Source organism: Macaca nemestrina, chromosome X, assembly GCF_043159975.1.
Source record: "Macaca nemestrina isolate mMacNem1 chromosome X, mMacNem.hap1, whole genome shotgun sequence".
In the NCBI taxonomy this organism is placed as follows: domain Eukaryota; kingdom Metazoa; phylum Chordata; class Mammalia; order Primates; family Cercopithecidae; genus Macaca; species Macaca nemestrina.
Window position 1 is genome coordinate 7967377 of NC_092145.1, and position 26941 is coordinate 7994317.

General features: G+C 36.4%; 1 protein-coding gene across 11 annotated transcripts in view; it reads right to left on the bottom strand.

Moving 5' to 3' along the window:
* LOC105485069 (fragile X messenger ribonucleoprotein 1) overlaps positions 1 to 26656 on the bottom strand; it is a 38805-nt gene extending 12149 nt beyond the window's left edge. For 7 of the 11 annotated variants that reach the window (XM_011747268.2, XM_011747264.2, XM_011747266.2 and 4 more), the window contains exons 1-12: positions 26529 to 26656; positions 16784 to 16836; positions 13157 to 13250; positions 10389 to 10460; positions 9971 to 10119; positions 8655 to 8748; positions 8452 to 8568; positions 5773 to 5943; positions 5600 to 5678; positions 1990 to 2099; positions 1006 to 1140; positions 451 to 513 (exon numbers count right to left, since the gene is read on the bottom strand). In XM_011747268.2, the coding sequence (XP_011745570.2) occupies positions 451 to 513; positions 1006 to 1140; positions 1990 to 2099; positions 5600 to 5678; positions 5773 to 5943; positions 8452 to 8568; positions 8655 to 8748; positions 9971 to 10119; positions 10389 to 10460; positions 13157 to 13250; positions 16784 to 16836; positions 26529 to 26579 (1188 nt within the window). In that variant the 5' untranslated portion in view covers positions 26580 to 26656. The remainder of the gene's footprint in view (positions 1 to 450; positions 514 to 1005; positions 1141 to 1989; positions 2100 to 5599; positions 5679 to 5772; positions 5944 to 8451; positions 8569 to 8654; positions 8749 to 9970; positions 10120 to 10388; positions 10461 to 13156; positions 13251 to 16783; positions 16837 to 26528) is intronic. The other 4 variants (XM_011747269.2, XM_011747270.2, XM_011747267.2 and 1 more) reach the window with 1 other exon arrangement.
* Positions 26657 to 26941: the final 285 nt, after the last annotated feature.

Sequence of the window (26941 nt, forward strand, 5' to 3'; positions counted from 1 at the left end):
CAAAACAGAAGGGGAAGGCTCTTGAACCAGCCATGGCGGTGGGGATCTTTGGCAAGTACACAAGGAAAGCTTTGTAAGGAATAAAGTCAAAATGAAGTGACAAGTGGAGGAGAAAAAGCGTTCCAGGCAGAGTAAACCTCTACATACGTCTAGAAGCAACATAAGCATGAGAATGTTCAGAGAACTCAAAGTACTTCAGTATGGCTTAAGCGTCTCTAGAGTGCAAGGGAGAAGATAATTTAGACATGATACTGGACAAGTAACTGGGAAAAGCCTTACAAGCGGCATGAAGGTGTTTAAGCTTTAACTCCGGGGCAATGGATCCACATACCCACAAACACTCCTCCCTCCAGTCCCTAATCCTGATGATCTTTTGTAATCTTTCTTAACAAGGGGAATAAACATTAAAATATAAACTGAAAGTGTACTTCTCAAGGAATGTTCTCCTACCTGCCAAGCCTTGAGTTCAGGTTTCTGGGATTCCCCTGCTACAACTGATGAAGCCACTAACACCTAAAGCAGTATAAGGAATGCAAGGGATGTCATTAACTATAACAAATGATACACAGAAGCCTGAACGCAGGACTTTCACTGCAGGACTTTTAAACCGATTTCTAAATAGATTAGTTCAGAAAATTAGTTTCTAAAATATGGTTTTAAGTAGTAACTAATGCATCTAACAGAAGGTGTATTTTGAGCTACAATACCTGGAAAATTTAAAGAAAGAAGGCATGGAAAAAAGCCCACTGTCAAAAGAAAAATGTGACCACTAAATGCAACCCCATTATTCTGTGTTTACAGCATAAGATTTGTCACTGTGAATAAATTGAAAAGTATGTATCACATTAATTTGTAGTATCTCATAAACTGGCAATCACATTTGAAAAAAAAAAAATAGAACATAAGTAGCCTACAAGTCTAACCAGAGAAAAAACCCAAAATACCAATTGTGACATCTGAGACAAATTTCTTTTATTGTAATTCAAAGTGACAAGTAATTCTTACCCTCTGGACTTTTGTACTGTTAGGTTGAGAAAAATGGGTGCTGTTTTCCTTTATATCTAAATGTTTTTTTTCTTCTGGGGCATTAGGTCCAATCCTTGAATTATTGGAAGGAAGGGAATTTGGTGGCATAATTTCCTTGGTAAAAAACAGAAAACACAAAAAAGAAAAAAAGGGCCAATTTAAAACTTTATTTAGCTCTATTAATGTTATCAATCATATTTTTTAAAGATGTAAGTTATTATAAACAGTTTTGGTTTATAAAATTACAGAATACAAATTATATACAGAAAAAAAGATTTGACTTTAGCTAAAAGAATCTTTCAAAAAGAAAGCTAGACAATATGTGAAAATTATGGCTCTTTGAGGAGACAGTATCTTAAGAGTACTATTGCACAGAAAGGTGCATCCTCACCTCTCTACCCCATGCAAATACTTTAAAAGCTGCTACAAAAAGCATATATTTATGAAGATAAAAGGGTTATAGAATTTAAAGGTAAGGAGGATGGGGAAGAGATATTAAGCACAGAAATAAATTTAAAGCACACAGAATAAACACATATACTACACAATCCCCAAACTAAAAAAGTGAAAAGATAAAAGCCAGAAAACCTACGTTCCAATTTTGCCTTTGTCAGCAACATTAACATTTACAAAGTGCTTTAAAAAGCATTTATATATATATATTATTTTACTAAATTGTTATTAACACTCAACCCAGTGATGTATGTCTCATATTTAAAAATTTATAACTACCCATTTTAAAGATTAGGAAAAAGGAATTCAATAAAGTGACTAATCCAAACTCACAGCATTAGAGTACAGAGAGGGGCCATTATCTACAACTATGACATTAATTACAGCAGGCATGCTTGATAATCAGAATATTTGCATTTACTTTATGCACATATTAGAGGTCTTCAACATATCACATAAAAAAAACTTTTACTATTAGACAAGCCACAAAGTATTTGTACTGGAACATACCTCTTCTTGTGGAACATTTTTCTCATTTTCAGCCTCAATCCTCACCCTCACAACTCCTGACTTATCCACAATCTCCTGAATCAGCTTTCCGTTTTTTCCTATTACTTTGCCTAAGAAATAAATAAATAAAGTTTGGTTTTAAAAACACATACCTTAAAGCAGTAAGCACAGCCCTACTGTAAACTATGACATTCATATAGATAGACATTTTTATGTGTATGTGTACGTATTGAATTGTAAGATTTCAAAACCAAAGTAGAGACTCTTTTCAACAAGATGGTTAATCTGGTTTTCTGTTTCATTAGGACATCATTGTTTAAACTCCTTTGGTCAGGTACCAGAGTTGATTAATGCTTGCAAACTGATTGGGTAATTTTGAATTTTTAAGGCAGTTCAAAGATAGCCTCTCATTTTTGCACAAAAGGGTACGCTTTAAACTTGCTGGTACTGTGGTATGTATCATTCTTTCTGCAAAGTTCTATAAAAAGAATTAAGAAAAAAGGAGAGATAATGGGAAATATATTCACTTATTCAATACTTTCCATTCTTATCTGTACCTGATTTAAATCTGCGTCTTTGTCCATGGTATTTTCAGAATTCTGTATGGAAGGCACATTTATAAAAGATAATCTAAGTTCGAAAGTGGCTTAAGCAGCTATACATACATCCAAAAGGAATACAAATTCTTCAAGGTCAATGTGTTAACAGAGTATCACTCCTGTGCATTACTTATAAACTTTAGCAATGTATTAAAAAGTGAAGGGATTAGTCACAGAGTAAAAGATTAAGAAAACCCACTTTAAGATAACTCAAAACCACAATGAAAAAACTTAAAACCAGTTTAAGTATTTTTCAGTAACATCTATTAAAACTTGAGATTTCAAGTACCAGTAAAAAATAGGTACTTGATCATTTTCCTTATTTTGTAAAATTCAATCATATACATTACTGGAAAATGGCTGCTTTCATAAGCATCATCGCACATGAGTGTTAAAGCAAGACATTACAAACTTAAGAATTACTAACTCTAGAAATGTATATGTGAACTACATCTGATTCTGAGGGCTCACCCAAGGTACCTAAGTACCCTTATATTGGCCACATCCACCAAATGCTTGCCCTCACCATCTCATCTTCCATGTTTTCCTTTTTGCCTTTAAAGGCAAAGCTCAAGGCAAAGTTGGGGGAAAAGATGGAAGCGAAAATTTGCTCTGAGCCAATGCTAGATAAGAACTCAGTGAAAAGCCTTCTCACAAAAAATTCTTGTGGCTCTTGTAATCAGAGCATAGCTTTGACACTCTTGCCGTGTGTGGCTGCCTCATTCACCCCTAGAAACTCTTTGACTAGTCATAGAACAGAACTGACACCATTAAATCAGGATTCTTGGTCTAGGTCCTGTCAATTATTTCTGCTCTTCTACAATGAAAAGGGGAAAGGTGAGGTGAGAGAAGCTACTTGGAGTCTTCACACTGTTTGATTTTAATCTGCAACACTTATATTTTCATGAATTAATGTCGACTTTAATAAAGATCTAAGTGAGTTACCAAAATGAAAAATGAGATTTTGGGATGTTTTTATTAAGATAATGTCTTAACTATCCTAAGTACTGTGTGTTAACTATAGCAGACTGGTTATACCAATTCATTCCGAGTGAGTGAAGAATCATGAAAAGAAGATACATTAGTGCATATACTAAAGAGAGTTTGTGAAAAATAGAGATCACAAATAATGTTGGTTGACTCAAACAAAACGCATGCAAAACTGATTATGACACCTCTCTAAAGATCTGCCTTGCCCAAAATCTTACATAAAATGCTTTCTGAAAATTCCCAACATTCCCAGTGTTGCAGTGGACCATCTCTAAAACAGAATTATCTCATTTTACTAACTAGAAACAACAAAACAAAAACAAGGCTGATTTACTTTAGCAGTCTTTCTGGTTATTTCTGAGATCCTCTTCTTTCCAGGTAACCACAGGTAGAATCTACTTTTAATATTTAATAGCAAATAATCCAATTCTACATTACACACTTATTTCCAAATCCCAAAGGGCAATTTACTATGATTCCGTTCTACTGAAATGGAGTTGTTTTGAATAAGCTGAAGAACAGAGTCCCCTACTGTGTCCAGAATTGTCCCCTACTATATCTTCCCATTTAATTATCACATCAACTGTATGAGGTGGATACTATTATCACATTTGATAGGTAAAAAAAAGAAGTCTCAGGGGGGCTAAGACAGTGACCCACAGTCACACTGCCACCAAAGAATAAAGTAGGACTGAAATCCAGATCCAGCTCCAATGCCCAAGCACTCTCCCCACTACCATCATGCCACCTTCAAAACCAACTTTAATGAATCTGACACACAATTCTCTACTCATTTGCTATTAAAAAAAAAAAAAAAAAAACCTACCGGCTCTTTTTCCATAAGAATTCCTAAATTTACAATAACCTTTCTAACTACAAAAGGTATGCAACTGCTTGACAAGCTGTAAAGAAGAAAATAAATATTATTCATCACCCGACTGTCTTGAGATTACCACTTTATCTTGTGCTATGCATACATTCTGTACACATACAATTGGTATGCAAGTTACCTTAGTAACATTACAAACACATTCTCCAGTTGTCTGTAGTATACAGTTGAGCTAACACTTCTGCATTATATCCCTACTATTTGTACTTTATCTTCAAGCTAATTTTCTTTGGAAGATACCATTTCTAGTGTTTGTTAATGACAAGGAAGATGTTTATGATTCTATGCTGACAAAAAAGCAGGCTAAATTAGCATCGAAACTACGTAAACAGAATGTATGAGAAGTCCTTGCTTTCTTCTTTAAAGTTTCCAAAGAAAATGTATTACTTTATATAAAATGGCCATGATCTCAAGTTTAAAAGATAAAACACATATAGGCAGTATGTCCCAATTTTACAAATTAAAAACATATGTAGCTTTCTTGATAAAACTGCACCTGGTTTTGATATGTTCTACTAAAGATATCTGCAGCATTTAGGAGTATTGGTGAAGAGCTCCTAAATATTTGCTGATACTCACGATGGTGCTGGTCATAAAACAGTACTCAAGTCAAAATGAAGAATTACTATTGACTTTGCAGAAAGTCCCAGAGACATTTGAAGTTTCTTCTAGCTTTGGAACTTTTTAGATTTAAGTAACCTATGTTCAGATCTTCAACCCTGAGATAATTAAAATGAATGCTATCATTTTATAGTCCCATGAGAAGGATCAAACACAAATCTACTTCAAATCATAAAGCCCCCAAATATCATTCACTTTGAAAAATTATTTAATTTTAAGATATAAAAAGTATACAGTAAGGAGGCTGGGCAAGATTTACCCTTTCAGGTATTAGTAGGTTTGAATTAGAAAAGCAATCTCTTTTGAATATCTTCTGAAAATGTAACCTTTAAACATCATACTTACCAAATAATTTTTTGTATGCTAGAAGAACAGACCATATTTCAAAGACTATGTTTCAATTAAATGATACCCTCCAGTGAGAAAAAGTGGAATTCTATCACCATAAATAAACTAAAACATACCTAAACTTTGTTTTTGTACTATATGTCAACAGATACTTCTGACTTACCTACTAAGTTCCTTGGAACTTGTATGACATCTTCAGCAAATTCGAGAAAGCTTCTAGCTTTTTTCACTGCATCCTGATCCTAATAAAAGGGGAAAAGTTTTAAGACAAAAGATTAGCTAGCTGAAATACTTGTTTTGGGGAAAAAGAAAAAAACTATGCAGTAAAATATTTACCTCTCCATAAATATGAAATGTGCAGGTATCTTCATCTAGATCAATAGCAGTGACCCCAGGTACTTTTCTAGCTTGCTGAATATTAGCACCATGAGTACCAATAGCTAGACCCATCAGATCTTCTCTTACGATAAACTGTTCATGAAATCTCGAGGCAAGCTGCCTTGAACTCTGAAGAGAAATGCACGTCTGATAAATACACTTTATCAACTATCATGACAACTGTATTGAGGCCAGCCATGTAAATTATCTTGACCCTGTATATGAGGGGTCTATAAATTTTTAATAGTTTTAGTTAAAAACTAACAGGTTTTAGAAAATACCTCTCACAGTCTAAGTACTTTTTAGGTTACTAAAGGTCTATGACATTTTATGTTTTTGTTAATAGGAAAGAACTTATTGACATTTTCCAAGGTAACTGCTGAAAACTTATCTGCAAGGCTGCCTTAGTTAACCAATGACATCAACAATATAATAACTAAGAAGCGGCCGGGCGCGGTGGCTCAAGCCTGTAATCCCAGCACTTTGGGAGGCCGAGACGGGCGGATCACGAGGTCAGGAGATCGAGACCATCCTGGCTAACACAGTGAAACCCCGTCTCTACTAAAAACTACAAAAAACTAGCCGGGCGAGGTGGCGGGCGCCTGTAGTCCCAGCTACTCGGGAGGCTGAGGCAGGAGAATGGCGGGAACCCGGGAGGCGGAGCTTGCAGTGAGCTGAGATCCGGCCACTGCACTCCAGCCCGGGCGACAGAGCGAGACTCCGTCTCAAAAAAAAAAAAAAAAAAAAAAAAAAAAAAAATAACTAAGAAGCAGGTCAAATGTTCCCCAATAAAAACCAGCTCACTCGGTCTGACAAACTCAATGTTACTTATTTAGGTAAAAAAAAATGTTTAAATATCATCTTTATAGAAAATTTTATTCTCTTCATTTTTATTAAAAGGTATCAGTATATATTTTCTGGAAATAGTGCTATTTTTCATTAGGTACTGTGGTCTAAACAGTCCGCTGTTGTGAAATGACATTAAAATGATACCTCCCTCAAAACCTAAGGAATCAAAAATTGTTGGTACAGTAGTTAAACTGAATAATCAAAAAATGTCAAAAATTAAACTCTAAGTAAGTAAGCATCCGAAAGCTAACATGAGACCAGAGTCTGTAAGACCTTGTGATCTGGATCCACAAGTATGATGAGCACTTGTAAATATTCAGTGATGACGAAACTAAGTTACACTGACATCCCAAACTTGTGGATAATCACTGTCTTTAAATACCATTACCAAAATTTAGTGTTTAGTTCTAGCATGCCATTAATGAAAACCAAACGTATTAGTGGCTCATGTTGAAAAATGGGAATTTCTTATAGGAACATGTAAATCTCTTTAATATTAGTAGTGAACAAAGACAGACATGCAAACTAGTTTCTCATTGTTCAATAGACCTGATAATTTGAATGAATGAATATAACTAGTATAAATAATTTAAAAGTGCAATATCCATTTTTTTTAGACTAGAGTAATAAAATCTATAAAATAATTCTAGGACTTTTCAAGAAGTCATGTTTTTGGAGTCCTGGTTCATTAATCTGGTTCATTCTTTTTCATTGATAATTCACTGATAAATGGTTAGCCAAAAGTATAATAGATCATTTAAGAATAATTTGATGTTTAAGAAGAGGCATATGAGTATATTTTCATAATATTCACAATCAAAGTAAGGAGGCAGTTCTGGGCTAAAAGTTATGAGAGAATCACTAAAGAAACCACAAAATTGTGAACACAGGGACATCAAGAAAGAATGAGAGCAAAGACCAGTGAAACAGCCCTCCATGGCCTTAAGAAAAAACAAAGTGGCAAAAGGAGATTAAACTATTCCCCTTCTTCTAAGAGTTCAGCATCATACATCAAGTTGGCAGGTGGCAAATTTCACAGGGTTTTTATAAGAACACAGTCTTGACTACCTTTTCTCTTAAAATGCAGTTTGGAACTCCTTTTTATCTTTACTATTTCAAATGTGTGGTGTTTTCCTTCTAATGAATAATGATGAGGAACTCTGGAATTTGACAGTAATATAGTAGAGCTGGCACATTCTTCTAAGATCCACTTAAGTTTCTCTAGTAATGGATGGACATACCAGATAGTTATCAACGAAAACAAATGTATGGTGATGAAAATTATTGGAGGATTAATAGAAGTAGATAAAATGCACCTTAAGAGACGAAATAGTAAGTTAGGGAAATAGCCTCTGGCGGGAATCTGAAGACAGGAGTTTTAAAGAATGACAACCAATTAGAATGAAGAAGTTCTATATCCTTTTAAACAAAGATAAACATACATAATGAAAGGAATATGATTAGATATTTAAATATTCTCTAGTATTTTTAATGACAACATGTTATATGGAAGAAGCATTGCTTCATTTTATTAGCAGCTTTGATAAACTTCTAGTAAAAGTGAAAGGACCAGAAGTCCCTTAATATACATAAGCTGCTGCTGAATTTTGAAACCTCAGGCATGGAAACTTTAGTATGATTATGCTTTGTATAATTTTCCAACTATAGAACCTAAGGAATTGTTAAGAAGCAGTAAATAAATAACAAGCTCCCCATATTCAAGTTGTAGAACGATGCAGTTATCGTTCCTAGGTAGCCTTACAAGCAGTGCTAGGGAAAGTGACATACCTCCAGCTGCTTACTAGCTTCTTCATTTCTCAGTATCAGAGACAACTTAGTGCGCAGACTCCGAAAGTGCATGTCAATCAGCATATGCGCTCGCTTTGAGGTGACTTCACTGATGGACTAAATGATTTAAATTAACAACATTATTATTAAGGCAATTGCCCCAGACGAATTAAACCAAAAATAAACAACTCGAAAATGCTCACCAAAATGACAAGCTGATAATTTTCTGGATCATAAGTTACAGAAAAGGCACCAACTGCCTTTTTAAAGTCCTTATGTGCCGACTCTTTGGCACACCTAGAAATTAAAAAAAAAAAAATTAAGATGAATAATTACCAACTACTGACATAAATAAATGCAGATAGATTTACATGTGTAAGAATCATGGATTCATATTAAATTTGATTTACGCAAAATAAGCTATATCCATTTAGAAGCTTAGCTCCTTTTTCTGTACATCTCTGAAGTACAGCTTAGATTACCAAAGGAGACATACTCAGGGGAACCACTCTACACTACAGGTTTCCTGATTTCAGTTACATACAAGTCAGTAGTTTTCTTAAGTCAACTATTGAAAACTTTTGGAGATAGCTACCTACAGGGTAACTGATTTCTTTCTTTTTTTCTTGTCGCAGGCCTTTTTTTTTTCTCTTTTTTTTTTTTTTTAATTTTTAGTTTTTGTGGGTACATAGTAGGTATATATAGTGTGTGTGTGTGTGTGTGTGTATATATATGTATATATATATACACACACACACACACACACATAGTAGGTATATATATTTATGGGGCATATGAGAGGTTTTGATACAGGCATGCAATATGAAATAAGCACATCATGGAGAATGGGGTAAGAAACTGCTAAACAACTTGAGGGAGAGAAGGAAACATATGAACCAGAAGGCACAAAAATTTACACACATACACAATCTCTAGAAAAGGGAGGATTTCTATGTATTCTGAACTGCAATTTAATGTTCAACAACATGTCCAAATCAAATGTACTGTATTCACTTGATAAAATCTGCAAAAAAAAATGCATCTCTTCTATAGTCTTTAATCATTATTCCAGATCAAGGATTGTAAGATGAGATGACTTTTTAAAGCTTCTTTGGCTCTACTTACTACACATTTATCTGAAAACATTTTAGGTAAAAGAGAAAAAAACAGGAGAAATTATTTAGTCTATAATTTAGTTTGTGACTTATGACAGAATTATCACATTTGTTTGATCCATTTTTAAATCTTAGAATGAACAAAGTTAGTTTAGAAAACAAATGTACATTATGTACATCAGCCATGTGTGTAGCCAAGTAAGTTTAATCAAGTGCAAGGTTGCCTTGATTCTATAAGTAGGAAAAGCTAAATAAGTTTTTCCCCCACTGCTCTTGCAAACCAAACCATTTTTGCCAAAGTCCACCAAATTTAAAATCAATTTCTAGTATTTTAAAATTTATATTCTTTTAAACTAATTGCATATTACTTCCAAGTTCTCAGCATTTCTTGTGTATCAACTTACATTTGTCGTAAGTCTTCTGGCACATCCAGCTTGATCTTATGGAAAGTATCTTTTGTGGCAGGTTTGTTGGGATTAACTGATCTTAGACGTTCAATTGTGACAATTTCATTGTAAGTTGCATCACATGCTGCATATTCTATCACATAAAACTGAGAAATAAATAAAAGTCACTCCTAATTACAATTTTTAAAGTAAGAGTAAGAAGAGTAAGACGTTCTCCCTATTCAGTTATTTTAAAATAAATTATCTATGGGAAAAAATTTATAACCAACTGAAACATACTGAACAAATAGTGAAAACATTTTAATTACTCAAAATTAGATATTACTTCAAAATAGAAATCTATATGGAAATGTACAACCTGGGTTTAAAAAAAGGAAATAGTATAAGAAAAAAAACTAAATAGGCATTTTCCTACCTCACCCTTTATCATCCTCACTTTAGCTAACCACCAACAGCAAGGCTCTTTTTCATTTGCTCTGGAATACACCTACACAAAAATTACAACACAGAATATTTCATGATTAACATAATTTTGAAATCTGCAGATTATCAGACAGCGAGGAAATTTTCTTAAAATGCCCCTAGGTGTCTTTAAAATCACGTCATGTATCTTTAACCAAATTGTAACCCTCTCTATGTACCCCTAGGCAGAGATACATAATCAGAAACTACCTGAGATTGCTTTGAAGCTCCTCGTAAAAATCAGTTTTCCTATATTTCTGTTCTAATTCAGCAATAGTTAGTGCTCTGAAAATAGACGCTAATACAACCACACTTTCCTTGGGTACTCAGCGAGTTACAAAAATGTATCTCAAAATGTATAAACTTATTTTTGTTTTATTCTAGTAACCAAAAATTGACTGAAAGTTACTGACCATGCCCTACTGTCTTGTTGCTTCATCACTAAATAAGTAAGACCACTGAACATTCAGCCCACTAAGGACACCACTCTGGCATTCACATCTCCTGGAACTAAATGGACAGATCCTTGGTCACTCTCTGGTCTCCTGCTTCTTCTTCACTAAAACGGACAACTTCATGGTGGCAATCCTCTGGATATCACCTTCCTGGTCTGTCACACACTGCAGATCAGTTCTTCTAACTCATCTCTTTGGTGACCACTTTAAAGTTCACTTAAGATGTACAGCATGGAATCTTTCATGAAGACCCTAACAAATCAAGGTTAACAGGAAAAGAGACAATAGAGTATATATGGAGAGAGAGACAGAGATACTCAGAAGCAGAAAACAGAAACAGGAAAGACAAGGGGGATGAGGACAAGAGGCCAAGAAAGGTACAGAGTCTAGGGGTGACAAGTGAGTAAAAGCTCGAGCTTGCCTCCCTTTTACAACCAAAGTTAATGATCACACAATACAGTGACTGAATACAACTTAACATACCTTTCCCTCTTGCTTCCATCTTTCTCAACTACTCTAGCCACAGAAATTACCTCAGCAAATCGGTGAGGTCATCCTAGCAATGGTATCTCATTGGTCCCCATTTGTCAAGTGACCAAGCAGGGGAGAAAAAGTCCCTTTCATCTCTCCATCAAATTCTGGGTACTCCTAATATAGACCAAAGACCTGGGCCTTGCCTTCAGAGAGCTTACAGTCTCCTGGGGAAGTGGACAGCTAAGGATACAAAGTGTTTTTGTTCCCTATTAAGATCCCTTGCAAAACCAAGCCCAGCTGCTTAAACCTAGTAGAGATTGCTTACATTTTTGGAAAATAAATAACACTTTATCCTATGTCCACTTTAAAACTGTAGAGGGAAAAACACAGGCCTGGACATTGACAGACCTTCCCTGACTACTCTCTAAAACAGCAATCCTGCCCTATATCACCTTTCATTCTCTCCCTTTTTTTTTTCTTTGTTAAGACTCACATCTGTCACATTAGCTATCCTCACTGGAATGTGATTTCATCAAAGGCAGAAGATTCTGTCTTGTTTTTGCTACACCTTTACTACCTAGTGCAGCAAATAAGAATTCAAGCACCAGCTGGGCACGGTGGCTCACGCCTGTAAATCCCAGAACTTTGGGAGGCTGAGGCAGGTGGATCACCTGAGGTCAGGAGTTCGAGACCAGCCTGACCAACATGGTGAAACCCCACCTCTACTAAAAATATAAAAATTACCTGGGTGCGGTGGTGGGCACCTGTAATCCCAGCTACTCAGGAGGCCGAGGCAGGAGAATCGCTAGAACCCAGGAGACAGAGGTTGCAGTGAGCCAAGATTGTGCCACTGCACTCCTGGGCAACAAGAGTGAGACTCCATCTCAAAAATAAAAATAAAAAAATAAAAATAAAGAACTGAAGGACAGGACTTAGAACCACTCTGCCTCACCTGCACAAATGTCTACTAAGCCACATCCTTCATACTACAAATATTCATGGAACGGCAACTACTATTAACTAATAGTAAGGCATTATGCTTATTATCGTGGAAAAAAAAGAGAAGCAGTTCAAAATGGAGTATGTGAAAGGATACAAAGGAGACAGGATACCACACAAACTATGTAAGGCACTGTTAGTGCCTTAAATACAAAACCAATTTCTAATGGAGAAAGAAATCACAAGCACAACATTTCTGTTCACATGTTAGATCTCCATCGCACATTTTGGTCAAAGAGCTCAATGGGAGATAAGCAGGTAGTTCACGATATGCCCTATGAAAAAGAGATTTTACTAATATGTATTAACTAAAGCTTGTAGGTTTTTAAAAATACACCAAGAAGATTCACTGCTACTTAAAGAAATTCTAGTATACTACTCTGTAATAAAGCATGATTTCTTTCCTGTGTAAAATTAACTTTCATAACCCATTTTGCTTACAATGGGGACACAGTTGTAAACAAACGACATATTCAAAGATTCAGAAATTAAGGGAAGGAGAAAAGAATTACTAGTGGGCAAAGGAACTTGAGGCAGTGACTTTCAAATATATGCTCTGAGTACTGCTCAAATAGCCAAATGTAAGCATCATGTATCATTTTGAATTATTAATAAGATGAGTCAGTCAAAAGCACATGTCCATTTCAACTGTAATTCTCAAAGTAATTTAAACAGTGTTAAAGACAAGGTATCCAAAAAAAAAAAAAAAAACAAAACACACCCCACACACACAGATAAATTAAATAACCCCACTCCTTCAGTGCTAAATGACTTTATGGCAGGGAAAACTCACCTCAACTTCATCACTTTCATTTATATCTTTATTATAACCTACAGGAGGTGGGAATCTGACATCATGGAATGGAATCTGCCTTTCAGGCTGCCAGCTATAAATAAGCAAACATACAATTATTTAACATGCTTTTCATGTTTAACTGAAACAGTGACCACTCTGCCATCAACTTTTGGTTAAGCGTGACCCCTCTTTTTCTACTTTCAAGAAGCAAAAGCTTTAAAATCATCAGTTTTTGCTGAGTGGGACATAATGGCAATATAGTAACATTTCAGCAAAGTCTGCATGCAGCACAGCAGCCTACTCCCGTTTGGAATATTTCTCTAAACACAATACAGCAATATTATGATTTTCAAAACAAGTCTTCTTTCCAATAATTTCAACTTCTAAAAGCTTTAAACATAAGTCCACAACAGAAATTTCCTTCAATATTTGAATATTAGTACTAGTAATTGTTAGTAATATAAACATACTTCCACTTGCAGAAGAATTTTAACCACATTCCAAGGACCACAAAAACTGCCCTCTAATTCCCAAGCAAAATGGGGCTGTCAGCACATTAGCAATTCACAACTCACTTTTCCCCCTTTAAATTTTAGATCCCAGGAGGTGGTCAGTTCTTGCTGTGGGTAGCTGGATGCTGATCAGTATGACGTTATCAGCATGCACTGGGATGGTGGGGTCTCCTAAACCACAGAAACCCGATGGAGACAGCGTATAGGAGTTTAAGTTGCCTATGTTTTTAAATTTAAAATGATATTAAACAACTCTGAAAGTTACCAAATTATTTTTTATATCCATAAAAATACAAAATATTAGGGCACGGTGGCTCAAACCTATAATCCCAGAGCTTTGGGAGGCTGAGGTGGGAGCACTGCTTCAGGCCAGGACTTCAAGAGCAGCCTGGGCAACAAGGTAGGACTTCATCTTTACAACAAATTATTTTAAAAAATAAAATTAGGTGTGGTGGTATGTGTCTATAGTCCCACCTACTTGGGAGGCTGAGGTGCGAGGATAGCTCAAGCTCAAGAGTTCAAGGTTACAGTGAGCCATGAGCATGCCACTGCACTCCAGCCTAGATGACAGAGTGAGACCCTGTCTTAAAATATATATATATATTTTTATATATATAAAATATTAAAAGACAAACTTTGCAAAAACGCTGAGGATTCAACTTCCGGAGCAGTCACATCTGGGTTCTTTTTGGTGTTCTTCATTAGCAGATACTGAGATATGTTCTATGCATAATGTCAATGTTTTACCAAAGAGCTTTCTTAGTAAAATTCTATTGAGAAAAGTACTCGTTTTTGTTTAAAGAAGAGCTGTTATATAAGAGGGCAAATATTAAGTCAGAATTTGTGGAAATCTGATTAGGGCCTAAATTAACTAAACCCTCCTCTGAGTTATTATACATACCTAATAGATGTTACGGATTCATTGCTAAATTTGATTTTAAGGCATATAGTAATGTATAATATAACTTCTTGGTTCCAAATAAATAATTATTTTAAGTGTATACAGATAAAAATTCAAATTCCTTATTAAAAAATGTGAAATACGAAAACAGCTTTATGCTTTATGGAAGGTTTAGGAAGCACCTAAAAACAAAGCACCTAAAACAATATGGTATCAGTAACAGGAGCTTCTTCCTGATTGAAAGGAAAGAAAGGATAAATACAATCTGGCATTCTACAAAACACTGTTTTCGTTTTGTTTCTAACAGAAAACCAAAAAGGAAACACACAAGGAAGAGCAAAGAGATTACTTCGGTAGAGACCTATTAAATCCTATTGATGTGCTCAAACCCAGTGTTGTATCACAAACATACTCCATGAACACAAGTTTAAAAATCAGTGATCTATTTCAAACTCCCAGGATGACAAAGAGCTTGAAGAGAAACTTTCATGCACATATGGTATAGGAGATAAATAATTAGAAGGTCCAAAGAGGAAATAATTTTAAGTTTATGGTAGAAATCTGACTGAAAACCAAAAAGAAGTGATCTGATAAATCAATGTATAAACTAGACAAATTCTTAAATGCATAGAGGAAATGAGTGTTTGCTTAATACTTCAGATTATAGACTACGAAAAACTAAAAGAGTAACAAATAAAGACAACTCTCCCTTTATGGGAAACAGCATTTACCTAGTGATGTAAGTAAACAGATAAAGTGTATAATTGTAAGAAAAAAATACCCTCCAAGTTATCAAAGATTCCTCTGTTGGTATGATGCTGTTGTCTATTGTATGGCGATGGATACATGAAACGGCAAAGAGACAAATACTAAAACTTTTGGCTTTATGTGTTCAGGGAAAGGTATTCTATTATTCAAACTTGTATTTTGGTCTGTGATTGTTAGTCCAGAGCCAGAAATAGGGTTAGATACTTTTGATCTTTTTATCTCTGTCCCCCTACATGTGTTTCAGGCATCTAAGGATACTACTTTGTCCTACTGCTAGCCAAAAGACTCTGCTAAGTTCAATTACAAAATTTGTTTTCTAGACACTGAAACACAGGCCTGGTTTTAAACTATTATTTTTATTTAGAAGCAAGATGTGTGTATCTATTGCTCAGTATGCCTGGGTCACATACTACATTTTAGCAGACATAATCCACATATCATATAATTCATCAATTTAAATGTACAATTCGATGGTTTGTAGAAGGTTTACAGTTATGTGTAATAATTATCAGTCAATTTTACAACATTTTCATTGCCACATACACAAAAATCCTGTACTCTTCAGCTATGGCCTCCCTACCAGCCCCAGCACTAAGCAATCACTAATCTACTTTCTGTCTCTATAGATTTGCAGCCTGCTTTTGATATATTATTAATTTTCTTGTTACATAAGAGCTAAAAAAAAAAAAACGATAACTGTTATCCATCCATCAGAGTTTAGTAAAAATCCTAAGATCACAGCCACATCTACACTTTGACTAAGGAGTTTATATGTACTTTACAATCTTAAACAGCTACCCTGAAAATAGCCTTTATTAGCATTCAAAAAATTTAGTCAAGAGACTTGTCTTCTCCAATAAAATGTTAACATCTATACTACTGATGCTTCCATACAGTTAATATTCCTAGGCCTATGACTGTTTTTATTTCCTCATCTAGCAAAAGAGAGCAGAAAAGATCAGCTACTGCTATTGCTGAATACATGAAACATAAAAAAATCGGATAATGGCTAAACAGGACTGTTTCCATAAAATATACTAGACAACTAAAACCATCAGTTTTAGATTTAATGTTAAAGAACTCACATACAGCTTTTTAGCAATACCCATGAATCCCTTCATTGCTATCTTTTTAAAATTTACAAATATTCCTATGCAAACTTCCAGTTACTAATACACAAGAATCTCTGGTTTCTTTCCTCACATTCAAGGTAATTAAAACGTAAGGATCAATATCATACAATAATGGACCTTCAGGTCATTAGCAGAAACAGTCATTCCATTAGTTTAATACTGAGTTGTTCAGAAACTTCTAAGTCAGTAACATGAAGATCCATTCCTGACAAGCACTCAAACTAGACTTGAATTTTTAAAAAATGACGAGTAGAATTAGCATAAAATATTAAAGAACCTCATCATTAAAATTCTGTAACGAGACACTTACTTGTTTTCAAATGCAACTGTTATTGAATCTTCATGAACATCCTTTACAAATGCCTGTGTAAGAAAAAATGTTAAATTAACTTGAGCTTAAATATAGTTTTTGTTTCTAGTCAAATTTTACAGAGATACCAAACGTTTTATGTGTTTATGAATAAAACAGAACTTCAAATGAAGGTCAGTTTTTGAAGATCATTTATTCATTAAGCACATTTATATTGCCACCTTGTATGTGCTACACCCTAAAGACACAGATAGCTAAAACACTAAACAAGAAAAAAACTGCTGCATAGCCTTCAACATCTCAAAAAATAGACAAGTATACTGAAAATTACAATGTGGTGGTGAGTGCAAAGCTGGACGTACATTTTAGGATAGAATTACTGAAAACTAAGAAAATTGTTCCAGAACCATATATCAGCCACATGTTGTAAACTACCTTTTTCTCCTTAAAATCTTAGAAGAATACCAATAGTCAATGATTAAATATAACCTCAAGTCTATATATATATATACACACACACACACACACACACAAATATACTAAACTTTCTTTAACAATCATATGCTGCAAACAACACTAAAAAGTCCAGTTACTAGAGTTGAATTAAGTTCTCAATCTCACAGGCACTTATAGAAAAAATATATAAAGTCCAGAGGTTTAGATCTTTTAAATCTGATGACACAATTGTTAATAATCTACACAAAGACAGAACAAAATGGCCAATCATCAAGAATTCTTTAATCAGCAAACTGTCCGTAATTTTACAAAATTAACCTTTTAATAGGTACAGAAAAGGAGAGCTTTTGTTTTGGACAATTAGAAGAATAGGACAAAGCATAAAGAAACCCAAAGGCTTTTTAACTTAATTCATTTTAAAAGGGCTTGGGGAGATTTAAGCTTCTTACTCAAATTTATTCTGTATGTGTTTCTCCCCTTCAGTGGTTTCTCCCTGCCTGCAGGACCATAGCCAAACTCCTTCTCCGGCCATAAAAGGCTCTACAGGAGTTTTCCTCCCCAGTCCCACCACGTCTCCAACTTTATCTTTCACATCCTTAGAGTTTGTGACCCAACAATGCTAAACTACTTGTGCCATACTCTGTAGTTTCTGGGCCTCTCTCCATTCCTTCTTTACTAGTTCTTCCCCTCTTTTTATATAGCTATCTCTTATTGTTCTTCCAGATTTCAGTTCAGATGTCATCTTCAATGGGAGAACTGAGAAGTCCAGGTTAAATTCCTGTCCTCTGCATTCTCATAGCATCCTATGCTTATCCCTACAATAAACTTACCCCACTCTATTATTATAGCCCATTTTCTCACTAACAGTAAGTTTCCTGAGGGTGGTGTCAGGTTTTACTTCATTTATGGTCATACTGCAGAGTGCCTAGTATGAACTCAGTGAGTAGTTATCAAATAGATCATTGCCTAAGAGGTTCCTATCCCAGCCTTAGGGAAAAGGTATGTGTGCGGGTGATGGCGGTAGGTTAATAAGACAAAGGAAAACATACTGAAGAAGGTGAGGTTCCTACTGACCCCTTAAAGGATAAGGAAGTATTAGGTAAACAAAAGAGAGAGGAGGATGGAGAGGCATTCCACTAAGCCTAAGGGGCAGCAGGCATAAAGGTTTAGACAGTGAGAAACAGCTGGGTTGTGGCAGAAATAATAAATCCTTTGTCAACAAAGAAGCCAAGACAATTCAATGGGGGAAAGAATAGTGTTTTCAAAAAATGAAGCTGGGACAAGTGGATATCCACATGCAAAAAGAGTACGTTTCAACCTTTACCTCACACTACATACAAAAAAAAAAAAATCAATTAATATACATCAAAGACCTAAATATAAGAGCCAAAATTATAAAACTCTTGGGAGAAAACACAGTAGTAAATCCTCATGACATTGAATGTCTGATACGCATAATGGATAGTGAGACGATAACTGGTTTGGATTAAGACCATTCTCTAACTTCTGTGTCCTCAGGAAATGGCATAGTTTCTGGTATATGGAAGATGCCCGATACATGTTTTTAAAAACAAATGGTTCAATGCAGATGTCTTGTTAAACAAACATGTCTGTCTTCAAAGGCCTGAAATAAAAAGATTCTTTTAAAAAATGAAACTTCCCAAAATATCAAATTAAAGCATACGGAGTGAAGCATTAATTAGCTGCTCTTAAGAAAAACTATGGAAGCTGAGACGAGGCCCTGGAAAACACTGATAGAGAAGCAACTTAAGCAACTTAACAGAGATACCAAGCTTCTTCAATAATGCTTAAATAAATAAAAGTAAAGCTACGCTAAAAGAAAGCTTCCTTATAATATCAAGGTGGACTATAATGGCATCCATATGTTGTGCTATACCCAACGTGGCTAAATAATTATTTTTAAGTTAAGCATGGGTATATATCCTTATAGTTACTGGTTCAAAAGGGGAGAAATCAACATTTTCTTACGATTTTGATCTCGGTTATTTTTACTCAGCTATATTTAAATGAACAATATTTTCTACAGCATATTTTGAGAACTCTAGCTTAATACTGCCAATGATACTTTAGAATTATTAGATTTCATAAGGGTTCATGCCCCAGTGCTTCAAGGGATTGTTTGCTGCACTATTACTTCAACAGAGAGGCCTAATTTTGAGTTAGGTTGCAGGAACTGGTCACTCTTAGGCTCTTATTTCTATAGGTCATAAAAATTATAGAGAATGGCAAAGAGGATTCTCCTGGCCCCCATTTCTCCCTTGTCTTTACAGGATGGCTAATAACAAATTAAGTTTGGTTTTTGGGGGTGCTATTAGATTACTAACTAAAATTAAGACACCTATTAGGAAGTAACTGATCCCTTATTTACAAAGGGCCAACACTTCTGTGTTCATCCTTGTCTAAAGTTTTATAATGTTTATACATCTTGGCAGTAATTAACATTAGTTCCTTACTGTATACTACATGCTAAAAATGTTAAGTCCTTTAACCAGCTATTAGAACCCTGTTACAGCTAGGTAAAGAAATGTTCTAAGTAAATCAAGTATCTATCCAAGACTACTGCCCTTGTCTAAAACTATGCTATCTGCCATAGTAGCCACAGGTCATGTGTGACTACTTACATTAAAATTAAATAAAATTAAAATCAGTCTCCAATTCACTCTTGCCACATGTCAAGCGCTCAATAGCCACATATGGCTTAAGTGCTACTGCAGTAGACAGAACCGATTTAAAACATTTATAAATGTTGGAGACTGTTTTCAGACTCATCATAAAAGCACTATAATATCAGCCTTATTACTACATTGTTATATTTTGCTTTTTTCTCTTTGCCTAAAAGTTATTGCCCAGTTGAATCATACTTATTCACCACATTTGCTTATTTCCTAAAATCAAATATTCTCTCAAAGGAGGAAGATCTGCAAGTGCTGTGACCATTCAAAAAAAAAAAAAGAAAGAAAGAAAGAAAAAGCTTTTGCAGGCTCTGAATGCATTTCTAGATGTAGTGTCAGAAATGGTTTGAATAATCATCGGAGCCCAAGACGGCCACTGCCTTTGAGTTAATAAGGCTTATCTGTAAATGGATGCTTACATGACTTTTTCAAAATCAGTCATTTTAAGTGAATACAGAAGGTATATAATACCTTTGGCTGGTGCTTTAATAAGTGGAATAAAAGAAACTCATAGGTTGCCTTTGGTCTACACTTGCGTGAAAGACAAATACCTCCTGTTAATTCTAAGGTCTTTCACTAAATCTTCATTCCAACAAGGTTCCATCTTCCTGTTTCTCATCATAGTTTTTCCAATAGCCCCCTTTGGGCTCTATCTTTCCCCTTATCCACCACTTACCTACCCACAGATACACTCATACCTTTCTTCTTTGGCCATCTCCAGAGCACTATCATTCCACCTATCACCACCTTGGAAAACTGCATTTTCCTGTGATCTCTACCTATCAGGCAAAGCTGATGTCTGTAGAGAAGGCAGGTTGAGGAGGTTCCTGAGAGGTTTCCAAAGGCGGCAAATTGAATGAATTTGAAAGAACACACAGGGGAATTAAAGTGTATTGTGTGAGGGCTAGGGCTCTTGTTGGAGTCAGTGTACTTAGTGGTTAACGGTTTTGCTGCGAATCAGACCTACGTTCGAAATCTTGGCTCTAACACGTAATAGCTGTGAGACTCTCACCAAGAAGTGATCTCTGGACCTCAGATTCCTCATCTGCAAATAAGGAACTCGACCAGTCTCCCTAAGACTGTTGTGGGTAATGAAATTACACACATGGGGGGTACCAAATAAATGAGAGCTAAAGTAGAGAGCGTCATATTTTATAAGAGATGCAGAATCATAAATGCTTTTGCATTTGGAAAATGTACATTCCAACAAAAGCACACTTAAAAAAAAAACTTTAAAAATTGGGATAGAAAAAGAAAAGAATGTTTCCACAAAAATACTTAATACTAAAAGGTTATTTAGAGTTTGGGAAGAATAAAAATGTGATGAAAATCTTGGGGTTTGAGAAAGGTGATAAAGTACAGTTTAAAAGAGATACAGGTTCTTCATCAGGGTGAATAAACAGGAAATAAATCATTAAGGGGTCCCCAATTTACTGGCAACTGGGCCAAAGAGGTAATTACAACAATCATATTTACGAAAGTATGTAAAGCCTAGTGCTATCCATTCACACATTCTAATACCAGGACTGATAAAACAAAAACAGAAAGTCCATCCCTATTTGGGTAAACTCTCCCCAGCAACATCTCACATTCCTTCCCTTAGTAAAGTATCTTACAAACAGGAACCACTGCTCACAGGAGAGGATATTGTGTATTAAAGTTTCAACGTACACCCGACCAGCAATGAACACAACCACAACATCATCAGTAAGCTTCCATCATTTACTGAAGACAGAACATGTAGTGCTATGGTAATTCTCGTTAGGAAAAACTTACAGCATTGTAAAATATCCCTCCTAAAGAAAACCTGCCGGAGGCCGGGCCCTGTGGCTCATGTCTGGAATCCCAGCACTTTGGGAGGTTGAGGCAGGTGGATAACTTGAGATCAGCCTGGCCAAGATGGCGAAATCCCATCTCTACTAAAAATACAAAAAATAGCCGGGCATGGTGGCACATGCCTGTAATCTCAGCTACCTGGAGGGCTGAAGCATGAGACTGGCTTGAACCCCAGAGGTGGAGGTTGCAGTGAACTGAGATCCCACCACTGCACTCCAGCCTAGGCAACAGTGAGACCCTGTCAAAAGAAACAAAGAAACAAACTAAAGAAACAAAGAAACAAACTAAAGAAACAAAGAAACAAACTAAAGAAACAAAGGAAAGGAAAGGAAAGGAAAGGAAAGGAACGGAACAGAGGAAAGGAAGGAAAGGAAGGAAAGGAAAGGGAAAGGGAAAGGGAAAGCGAAAAGGAAAAGGAAAGGAAAGGAAAGGACACCAAGAAAGAAAACGTGCAGGATACAGGATAGGGACATAAGAAATGTGATAAAAGTATGATGCAAGCCCAAGGCTTCATATACAAAGCGAGTTATCATTTTGTCCCCATCCCCCCACCCCGTTGTATGGGGACACTAACAACATAAAAGAATAAACAGAGACAATAAACCTCATCAACAGTCCTTCCAACCATACCACATGTCCAGGACTTCATATAGGCATCTGCTACAAATTATGAGAAAAACACATTCTGCTTCATTCTGACCAAAAGACAACAGAGACACGTGCAAAAAAAAAAATTATTAAATTAGTTTTTAATTTTTCTTGTGTGTATGTATTCTAACTTTTGAATACTTCAGTTTTATGAGTTCCCAATATAACAAAGGCAAATTTCCTAGCAGGGTCAAAGATTTCTAACCTTATCTTTCCTTAACAGGCATCCATATGAAGAAGTACAGCGTCAAGGTTCAAGAGCTAATAACAAGAGAAGCTGGCACATAAACTGAATTATTTCATGATGGCTTTGTATTAACAGTAAAAAGTCATAATATAACATCGTAACTATAGTTATAGGATGCTAAGGCAGTGTTATAGCACAAAATACCACAAATCAAAGACCACAATGAAATTGAAAACTGAGCAGGAAATCAAACCAATTTCTTCAAGCTAAATTTCATCATTTCAGGAATTCAGAATCCTGACCCTTAATGGCCCTGAAACTTGGTAGTTAAGTCACTTACCTAACCTCTCTGTGCATCATTTAAAGAATGAGAATAACAACAATACATAAAATAAAGTATCAAAGGTAAAGCACCTAGAACAGTGCCTGGCACCTAGAAAGTACTCATCCCCTGTTAACTATTATTATAATCACGATCCCAATCTTCTCAGGAAGCACATTCCTACAGTGGGCAGAAATCAGAAACTCCAGTAATATACCACTGAACGTTGCATCTAATTAATAATTTGGAGGTTATCAGAATATTTAATATGGAGTTAGAAAAAGCACAGTTCAAAAGGGGAAAAATGATGCAGCCACGAAGATCCTAAAAACTAAAAAGGGCAATTAGACTCTAGGAAGGAAAAAAAAAATGTGGTTGACCCCAATAATTCACTTCCTCGAAGTACAGAATAACACCTTTATGCAAAGTTATCTCAAAAAACTTCAGAGAAACCATGAGTGCAAGTTTATTTACTTTACGCAAGTTGATTTATAAACTCATAAATTTATATACCTTATGCAAGTTTATTTGTAGCAAAACTGATTTTACTACATTTCAGCTATGCATCTGAAATGACATGTTAGACCACTAATATCTTCATTAAAAATATCCTTTTGATTGTACACTTCACCATATTTAGCTGCTAGCTGCCATAATACTACTAACCAAATGAAAGTCTGTCCTCAAACACTGAACTTAAAAAATAAAGTATAATCTAACAATAAAATTACAATCAAGTATAATTATACCATATTACAATAAGGAATCAGAAATCAGAAGCTGTATTTTCAGAAAACAAAAAAGGTTTGTATCTTATGTCTCCAACATGTGATTTATCCATCTTCAGTAATTTTCATACTAGTACACAAAACCTACAAATCTTAGGATTAGGGCATTCATACTGGAATGATACGCATTCTACATTTAAAATGGAGTTAATTCATTACCATTCTCAACACATCAAAACTTCTAGTCCAAAGAAAACAAATTATGTGGGGCAGATGCACCTAGAATAAAGACTTTATTTCATCATTATTCACTTAGAAAATACTTTGTAAAGATTTTATGAGGTGTAAGTCAAAGTGTCTTCATATCTTAACACCTGCAGGGCACTGTAAAGTGGTACACGTGACCACTTATTTCTAAGTCAAACAAATACCTAAGCACAAAAGTAGTGGCTCTGGTGATTGCTAAATCTAACTTTTAAGTTTTTAAGAATAAACACCAGAAGATAGAGAGATGTCCTTGGAAATATGGTGGTTATGTCAGGCGAATCAAAGTCTGAATTCAATTATACTCAAGTTGTTTGTTTAGTTTTTAAAGCTTTTCTATCAATTTGATGAACAAGGTTCCTATTTCTTTTTCCATAAATGTAACACTTATCCACAGCAGTTCATTTTTAATTGGTTTATATTTCACATCTTTCCTGTCCATCCCACTGGACAAGTAACTCAGTTTACTTTTGCTTTACTTTTTAAACTCACAGCAAAATTATAAGTCATATAAAAATTGCAAGCTTTTTTGTTACAGAAACTATTTTTCCATCAGTACAGACCATTTGAGATTTTCTTAGAAATCAAACTTAATTAAATAAACGTAACAGCAATTTATCTGACACACACTTGATCAAGTATTACATTTCTCCTCAGGGAACTAAGGGGCAACCAACCTATTCTTCATTCACCTTCAAGTTAAACAACTTCGTTACAAAACGAAACAAAAAAGGAGGAAATTAATAGCAAAATAGGAGGTATTTCTTATATTCCAGTCAGTTTGCAAGCAAAATCACTGGAGCAAATCATAAGTTGCTGGAAGAGAACAGTAAGTACTTCAAGGCCATAATGTGCTACTTGCCCTCTGTGGTAAGCAAACTTTAGTGGCATCCAATCTAAGTTTATATCACAGATCAATCAGAATCTTGCTTAACCATTAACCCTTACTCACATATATATATATATATATATTATAGTAATTAGTGCCAGAAATCTAGTGACCAAAACCACTAATCTAGGACCCTGAACGATTCTACGCAAACTCACCAGAAGAAATTATCGATCAATGAAATTAAAACTTTGCAGAGTCAACTGAAACAATTTTATATTTATGAGAGTGTTAAGAACATAAAGGTGGGGTTACCTTTTGCCTCCTTTTACAGCAAAAGGTTTTAACTCTGTGCTCAAAGTATGGAACGGTTTACATACTCTACTCATTTATGAAATATACTGATCTCCAAATGTCTTCATAAAATTGGTAAACACAGAATAAAGTCAATTGTTTATTTTCCTATAGCCAAACGTGTCCTGTTTGAAACATTCAAGTCATTCTATAATACATTTAAGAATTGTGCTGGACACTGGTAATAGCTATTTTCCAGGCTTCCTTCCACATGCACCTTCTATTGCCAAAATACTGTAGTAAGGTGGGATATTATTTCAAGAGGTTATAGACGTTCAAAAGGAAATGAGAATCTATAGATTAATAGATCTACAGCAACTACGTACCAACAAACGCACAACTGCTACATCAAATTTGTAAATCTTCTTTTTAAAACTGAAAGGTGTTAGTTGATCTGCAATGGTGTAACTTTATAAAGTACAGTAAACCCATGAATGCCTATATAAGGCCTCAACAACTCAGTACAATTCAGTCCACTGCAACACCACAAATTCAAAGGAAATGTGGTCAAGTTCTTAGGGGCACAAAAATATTTTCGCTCTGTTAAAAAAAAAATGCCCTATTTATAATATACTCTCAGTTAATTTCCTGAAGTTTCATGGCATATATTTAGGTCTTTGGAAACTTAAACATACACACAAAATTTTTAAGTAGCAGAGTTGCTAATGGTTTTAGACGCTGAAGCATGTGCATTCCTGAATTTATCCCGTTTAACAAAAAGGGGGGCGCGAATATTCACGATGATCAACTTCTTCAATGCATTGCTGGGCCATGTTCTGAAACTTTTGGTTCTAAAATCTCCTCCGAAATCCACAAAGAGAAGCCACTAAAAATCAGTTGCCATTGTGATTTGGTGCCGACTACCGCTTCTTACTACTCTTTCTTCACAGCCCTCGCCCAGAACAGTGGAGCTCTCCGAAGTCCCAATGCTAGACCGGAAAAGAGAAGCCAAAGGAGACCTGAAACCCTCTTGGCGCTGCAGGAGGCGGTCCGGCTGAAGCGTTCCCCGCTCCTCCACAACTACCCACACGTCAGGCCCGGATCCCGCTGGGAGAAGATATTTAGGAAAGGAGGAATAAGCCGTCGCCGTCACTTAGCGCCGATTTCGGCTCTTCCCGCCCGGCTCTAGTACCTGCCGCCGGCCCTCGCCCATCCCCATCTCACCCCGGCGGGGCTCGGCGCCGAAAGGGAACCCTCTCCTCGCTGGTCTCTCATTCCGATAGGCGCTAGGGCCTCTCGGACTCGGAGCGGGGCTCGAGGGTCTTCCAACAGGCCCCAAGTCCAGTCCTTCCCTCCCAAATAACATCCCGCCGAGCGTGCCCTGGCACGGCGCTTGGGAAGAGGGCCCCGGGCCTGCCTCCCGCCGACACCAAGAAGAAAAGGGAGGGAAGGAAGGGCGAAGATGGGGCCTGCCCTGGAGTCAAGTACCTTGTAGAAAGCGCCATTGGAGCCCCGCACTTCCACCACCAGCTCCTCCATCTTCTCTTCAGCCCTGCTCGCGCCGGGAGCCCGCCCCCGAGAGGTGGGCTGCGGGCGCTCGCCGCCGCCGCCGCCGCCGCCGCCGCCGCCGCCGCCGCCGCCGCCGCCGCCGCCCGCCGCCGCCGCCGCCGCCGCCGCCGCCGCCGCCGCCGCCGCCGCCGCCGCCGCGCTGCCGCACGCCCCCTGGCAGCGGCGCCTCCGTCACCGCCGCCGCCCGCGCTCGCCGTCGGCCCGCCGCCCGCTCAGAGGCGGCCCTTCACCGGAAGTGAAACCGAAACGGAGCTGAGCGCCTGACTGAGGCCGAACCTTCGGCCCGCTGCGCGTGTAAACACTGAAACCACGTCACGTGATCAACGCTGTTC